General features: G+C 43.7%; 1 protein-coding gene across 2 annotated transcripts in view; it reads left to right on the top strand.

Annotated features, from left to right (window-relative positions):
- elfn2a (extracellular leucine-rich repeat and fibronectin type III domain containing 2a) overlaps positions 1-7,500 on the top strand; it is a 74,904-nt gene that overhangs the window by 65,594 nt on the left and 1,810 nt on the right. Inside the window, exons 3-4 of one of the 2 annotated variants that reach the window (XM_026910444.3) lie at positions 403-479; positions 581-7,500. The exon at positions 581-7,500 is cut by the window's right edge and continues 1,810 nt beyond it. In XM_026910444.3, the coding sequence (XP_026766245.2) occupies positions 735-3,479 (2,745 nt within the window). In that variant the 5' untranslated portion in view covers positions 403-479; positions 581-734 and the 3' untranslated portion in view covers positions 3,480-7,500. Of the gene's footprint in view, positions 1-402 lie in introns of both variants that reach the window. The other variant, XM_026910443.3, reaches the window with a different exon arrangement.

The raw sequence follows: 7,500 nt of genomic DNA, 5'->3' as shown, positions 1-7,500 counted from the left end.
AGGTGATCATTCCTGCTTTTGGACAAGAACAGCTTCTTATGATAATAGATTCCCTAAATCATGTCCTTCAAATAACCAAGCATTATAAACCAAATGATGTTGGCTCATAAAAGCAGCAGAAACACTGAGGTTGTTTTTATTGCATGCTTCATTTGCATTTTATGAGTTCTGTCCTGTGAATATGAGGGCTGTAAACTCAATTACTCCTTAAAAAAAACAAAACTTCAATTATCCGGAGCAATCGAGCTGCAAAGTGTGCACTGTTATTAACATGAGTCTTCATATTATAAATGTATGTAATTAATATTCACTGTTCAAAACATTACTGTTTCATTTTTTCTGCAGCAAAGCACTCATTTCTGTCTGTCTGTCTGTCTGTCTGTTCTCCTTTTTTAATTACAGACGGTGAGGTGGACTGGCAGAACTGCACAAATATCTCGCCATTTCCAGCCAATTTCAAAGAAGAGTGAGGTGAAAAGGTCAGAGGTCATGAGTCACTTCATTGGAGATTGATGCTATAACCCTATAATGTGGAACTCTTAAAATGGAGACATTGTTTCTCACTTTGTGTCTTGTACAGCGTTGATTGCCCTCAGGACATCCATTTCCTGAAACTGTGACTTTCTAATCCTTTGGCTACCTCTCGACTGAGGCCATGTTTTCCTTTTTTTAAGTGCTAATCTCTTTTCTTTTTGCTCTCAATCAAAGTAAATCCAACCCTTACTCAGAAAAAAATGGCCACCAGAAGATTCAGCCTCTCTAAGTCCTCTTCCCATGCCCTATCATTCATTTTTCTTGCCCTATTTTTCCTCCCATTACCAACATTAGTGAGGGGTGACTGCTGGCTTATCGAGGGTGATAAAGGATACGTGTGGTTGGCGATTTGCAGCCAGAACCAGCCACCATACGAAACAATCCCTCAGCACATTAATAACACTGTGCACGACCTGAGACTGAATGAGAACAAGCTGAAGGCCATCTTTTTCAGCTCCATGAGTCGTTTCACTAACCTCACCGATCTCAATCTCACCAAGAATGAGATCTCCTACATCGAGGATGGAGCCTTTGCGGGACAGGCTAACCTTCAAGTGCTACAATTGGGCTACAACAAGTTAACAAACCTTACAGAAGGGATGCTGAGAGGCCTGGGAAGAATGCAGTGCTTGTTTTTGCAGCACAACCTCATTGAAGTGATTGCTACCAATGCTTTCTGGGAGAGTCCCAGTCTGAGCAGCCTTGACCTGTCCTCCAACAGGCTGGCCAAGCTGGACCATTCCACCTTCACAGTTCTTGGACGTCTAATGGTGTGTGAGCTGGCGGGGAATCCTTTTCACTGTGGCTGTGAGCTGTACAGCTTCCTAAACTGGCTGGATGCCTTTAATAATGTCACACACACCTACGACAGGCTGCAATGTGAAACCCCAAAGGAACTTTCTGGATATCCTTTACTAAGTCCAGTAGCCAGCCACATCCGCAATGCCCACTCTATCTTAGCATCCATTTGCAAGGATGGAGTCATCATTCCGGGGATGACCTCCCTGCCTCCGGATTTGGATTCTTCTGGAATAGGTCCGGATATCCCTGATCAGATGGGACCATATCATCAACCCACAATCTCGTCAACTGCGATTCCATCTTACAGCCCTAGCATCAGGCTGCATTCTGTTTCTCTTTCATCAGCCTCGTTACTGGTTCAGATCCCTCGACCTTACAGCAAGATGTACATCCTGGTGCAGTACAACCAAAGCTATGTGTCTGATATTATGAACCTAAAGAAAAAGAAAGAGATAATCACACTCAACACACTGAAACCCCACACAGATTATACCTTCTGCGTAGCCTCAATTCGTAACTCACAGCGCTACAACCACACTTGTTTGAACTTTGCCACAAGATCTCCAGGACCTGATGACCTGCGTGCTGGGCCGTCGACCACCACCCACTACATAATGACCATTCTGGGCTGTCTGTTCGGCATGGTCATCGTGTTGGGTTTGGTGTACTACTGCCTACGCAGGCGGCGGATTCAGGAGGAGAAAGAGAACACTATAAGTGTCAAGAAAACTATCTTAGAAATGCGGTATGGCCCTGAGGCAGCAGCTGCAGCTGCCAAAGACCCCTCAGTTTTGCAAAAGCTCCAGGAACAAGTTCACCATCAGCACTACCACAGCAAGTTGTCCCAGTCCACTTCATCTAGCATGGGAATGCTCCACAGTTCTGCCAATACGAGCTCCTCTCGGCTCTCAACACTTCCACAGGCTGACAAGATGGCCACTGCTTTCTCGGAGGCCATGACCAGCAGTAAGGGGAACTATATGGATATGCGAGGGGAGGAACGTTTGAAGGATGGAGCTATGCCAGTTTCAGAGGATGAGATAAGGAGGGAAGTAAATGGAATAGATGCAGGCGAGGAGGACTCGGACGATGGTGGCCGAGGATCAACATCTGAGATATCTACCATTGCAAAGGAGGTGGACAAAGTGAACCAGATCATCAACAACTGCATAGATGCGCTAAAGCTGGACTCCGGAGTTGCAGCCACAGCAGCCGAAAACTCCTCCTCTCCACCTCCGCAGTGTAGCACCTCCTCCTCCAGAGGACTCATCCCACTTTCTCCAATAACAGCAGACACATGCCCGATCATGTCTTCTCCTAAAATCCCCCATCTACCCCCTGTGCCTCTAGTCATGCCTCTGTCGGAGAGACCAGGAATCAGTGGAGGTGGTTTTCTATCCCCACCCTACAGGGACCCACCTCCTGTTACAGCAGCACGGCCTCTACAGCGGCAACTGAGTGCTGATGCAGCTGTTGTTGCTCTCAATGTGAAGAATCGCTGTGGTGTCTCCTCTGGAGTGTCCAGTAAGAACACTCGGGTCTTTAGCCTGGATGTTCCTGAGCCTCGGAGTCCAGATTCCTGCAAGTTTCCAGAAAAAGGCAGTCCTGTTCGGTGCGGAGAGCCCCTTGATAGGCTCCCTCTGGTGGGGGTTCAAGGGGGCAGTAATAGCAGGGGAGAAGGTGGCAACGGGGGAGGAGGGGGAGCCGGTGGTGGCAGTGGTGGTTCGGGTGGATGTGGTGGTGTAGTGCCAGCTCAACAGCACCTCCTGGAGGTGCACCCAGACTACCACTGCTCAGAGCACCGACACTCCTTCCCCGCTCTCTACTATGAGGGTGCCGCCGACTCCCCTGCCCAGAAAGCTTCTTTCCTAAAGCCCCTCTCTCGCACCAAGAGGGACACTGCCTATTCCCAGCTCTCGCCACGGCACCACAACTACTCGGGATACTCGTCCAGCCCCGAGTACTCGTCTGAGACCACGCTGAAGATCTGGGAGCGTTTTCGTCCTTATAAAAAGAGCCCTCGTCAGGACGCCTACATAGCAGCCGGACATGCGCTTCGGAAGAAAGTGCAGTTTGCGAAGGATGAGGATTTGCATGACATTCTTGACTTTTGGAAAGGGGTGTCTGCACAGCAGAAACTGTAAATCGATTGAGAGGCACTATGGCACACGGCTGCAGAGAAGAGGGAAGTGATTCTTGAAAAAGCTAAGTACTTTGGTCTTCAAGTGCATCCACAGAGACAAGTGTTTGAATGAAGTCTGGATTACACACAGTATCATAAAAATGATGGAAAAGAATAGATCAATCAATCGATCAAAATTGCAGAGGAAATTGGGTACTTAAGGAAGGTTTAGAATGACCAAATTTCATTGCTGAAACTTTTTATTTGTGTTGTCTGCAATCATTCCAATTTAATTCGAAAAGGAAAACATACTCAATTAAGCGATTAGTAGTATTTGTATTATTTTGACTAAGTTTAGAGACAACATTAAGGCATGGTTATTTTGTTAATTGTGCTCAGCTTTAAGGGAAAAGATAAATAGCAGGTTTGAATTTAGCACGGGGCAAATTCTGAAAACCTTGCTCCCTCTGTTCACCCGCTCTATTCAGTCTAAGCATGCTCATTGATTCGTGACATCTACACATGTTTCTCCCAGTGCATTGGGTTTGCTTTTCACTGCACAGTCAGAGAATTGCTTATACTTTACATTCAGGAAGCATAACAGCTCATATTGAAGCTGTTATTTATTTATTTATTTATTTATTTATCCTCTCTTGTAGCACAGCCAGGTCTAATTTATTACTTTCCAGATTTTGCCTGGGAGATTTGCTGTTCATTTGTGATTCCAGAACAAATGCTACCAAAATGTAAGAGGACTGTAGGGGATTTGAGTGAACAAAAATTAAATTAAAAAGAGGATTCAGGGTGTGACAGTGCTCTGTCAGAAGTGGCATGGGCTTTTAGAAACAGCAGCCTTCGATTTGTACAGTTGTACATCGTAACACAGATACTTATGCTAATGCAAATGCTATGTTTTTGTCATTACTCTGACATGTGTGTTATTTCCAGTTAGTTCTGTGATGAGCGATGCATAAGATGGATGCTTATCTAATGTAGTCTTACTTTTTTAATTGGAACGAGATTGAAACTAGTCGTGAATATTGTTTAACTTGATTGTCCAGGTGCAGTAAGTCAAAGAGATTTAATAACATTATCTAAGGTATTTATATTGATTATAATTATTTCAATGACCCGGCATGATCGATTATATTTTTTTCTCTTCCTGCATTCCTTCTAATCCTATAGCGACTTACACTATCTCTACTCGGAATTTGATCTTTTTTAAAATCAGGCACTGCTATATGGAATACCGAGAGAACCTTATGCGGCATAATCGGGTAAATGAATTACCCTTTTGGAAGGTAAGGTGTTACAGGTGTTACTTTGTGAAAGTGCTGATCTTAACACTGCCACACTCAACATGTGATTAGAATTAATTGTGCATGGTCTAGTGAGGTCAATACCCATAATGCACCCCTGGAGTCTCCAACTGATCCCTATATGACAGAAATACCAGGAGACCAGGAGGCACTAATGAATTGGCTAAGTGAATAAATCAGAGCGGATTTGAGCTCTGTAGCCGGTCAAAATCATACAATAGGTTTCTCAACATGAACTCAGTTCGCTAATGCAGGAATTAGTAATGCTAGCTCTCTTATTAGCTTAGTTGTGCTGTAAAATATAAGATTTATGTATTTCTATACATCTGAGCGTGAACTCACTGTGGCATCAGGTTTCAGCCTGGTTAATTACTGTATATTGATCCTCTTGACAAGTTTGTTCAGGGCTTCTGGCATTTAGGACAGACTGAAATATGTCCACCACAGGCGACAGCACCGTAAAAAAAAAAATCAACATCGCAGATGCATACGGATCAATACGCCGTAATTGAGAATTGACGCAGCCAAAATCAAAACAGCCAGAATTCCCCTGGGCTCCATTTCTAAACTGAACTCATATTACAGATTCTAAAGGATGGACCAGGTTTTGGAGTAATTTTTACCTTAAACAAGTTTCTGTAATTGGATATAAGACCTGACCGGAGTTACATTGCCCCTGAGAGCTCTCACATCAGAGTTAATAAGATTTAATCCAAGCATTAATGCACATGCTTAGCAGGAGGCTAATTCAAGCTGTGTAAGATTAAAGGACTGTGTTCATTTTCCTCTTAACGTTAAATACGTAAAACGTGCGGGTATGGTTAATGCTGCCACAGTGAAATTTTATATGATTATATATTTCATTGTAAATTCTCAAGTCAGGTCATTACCCAGAATGCACTTTTGGATGGAGGAAATGAGGCCACAGTGATAGGAATTGCTCAGTGCTTGCATAAGGACCCTGACACACCAATCCCCCTGACTGTCGAGGAAAAGGCAGGATGACATTCGAGAGCCGAGAGTCGCTGTGCACAAGCATTCAGCATCAGCGTGAAGATGACTAACACTCCGCACCAGAAGGGGCAGCGTTCTGCATTCATTATCGTAGTATCACAGAAAGAATCAACCTCTCCCAAACCCCATAATACTCATACCAACTAGCTAATCTTTCAGTGTGATAGTAGACATAGCCAGACAAGCAGGACTAATCACCATTTTTACACCACTGCTCAGAATTCTGGGTGTTTTCACCCCCGGGTCTGCACTAGCACTGATTCTGAGCTTGTTTGGAGGCGGAGCTTGTAAACACAGGTTTTCCTTCTGATCTGTGGATCGATTGCACAATTCCATACATCACTCCTGTGGTTTGCAAACTGGTAGGCACTAGATTCATCCGTTTGCTGTTTTTATTCATTTCCTTTGAAAGTTTTAGAGTCATGGTCAGTCATCATGCAGGAATTCCTGCAAGTAAGGAGAAGATTTTTAGCACAAGTCGAGACTTCTGCCTTCCTCATCACATTCTCAGTGAAACAACTCGCACCACTTGAAACTTGGAACAGGAAGTAGCGTGACGAGTCGAACCAATCACACTACTACTCGATGTGCAGTGCTGAGAGTGCATAGCTTCCACACCATGTTTTTTTTGTAAACAGCTTTCACACTCCAGTAAACATACCCAACTCTTGGGGCAAACAGCACCGGGTCCAGAAAAAATGTGAAAGCGACTTTAAACACTTTTCATAGATATTTCATAGATACGCACTTCTTCATTTTCTTGCTTGTTTTCCTGTTTTTTTTTATTTCAGTTCCTCTTCTGCTCCATTCGCTCGTTACGCTGACGCTTTTATCCAGATGAGATGAGATCGAACTGAGCAGCTGAGGTTTAACTTTGAGTCTCAGTTGAAGATGAAACAGTGGCAGTTCAGCGACTCTGGGATTTGACCTCACGCCCTCATGACTTTCCCATCAAGTAGCTGAAAGCCATAACCACTGAGACACCACTTCCCGCACTGAACAGCCAATCAGAGAGCTCGCTCACTCAGCGGTACGGGTGCTAACGAGGGTCGACTAGCGCCGTGTTTAAATGATGGTTTGGTGTGTCAGGGTGCTTTGCTTTAAATAGTCCATTTACAACAGCGGCTTTATTAAAACGTTAACGTAAAACAAACCCAGTGAAAACGTGGTGCTTTGCTGGTTAAAAGCTAACGTTCAGACGATCTGCTAATCCAAATCTAATCAACCCCAAAGTTCACACAACGGAAGTTAGCGTAATGGGTCAGGTCCTGAAACTCCCTCACACTCTACTGACAAGCTACCGGATGCTAACTGTGACACAAAATTAAAGAACAATCTACTTCATATGGTGGAAACACACACACACACACACACACACACACACACACACACTGAACACAGACTTGATGCAGATACTTTTGTACAAACCTCATGTCTTATAGATGATGTTTACAGAGACTTGTGGTCTTAAGTGCTTCTTTGGAAGGAGAATCTCAGAGAGAGGAGTACCAAACACTGACAAAACACAAACTCTTTCTTTCTTTCTTTCTTTCTTTCTTTCTTTCTTTGTTTATTTATTTATTTATAAACCTGTTAAGATATTTGAGTAATTCTGCATTTGTTGCACTTCTTAATCTAATGGTCTGTTTGTGAAACACTTAAAAAATGTCTGTTTTTTCCATAATGCCCTCCTGATTAAAGGTTAAATAT

The sequence above is a fragment of the Pangasianodon hypophthalmus genome, chromosome 25 (genome assembly GCF_027358585.1).
Source record: "Pangasianodon hypophthalmus isolate fPanHyp1 chromosome 25, fPanHyp1.pri, whole genome shotgun sequence".
Classification (NCBI taxonomy): Eukaryota; Metazoa; Chordata; class Actinopteri; order Siluriformes; family Pangasiidae; genus Pangasianodon; species Pangasianodon hypophthalmus.
Note: the sequence above shows the minus strand (reverse complement) of the source record. Positions and strands in the feature narration are given on the sequence as shown.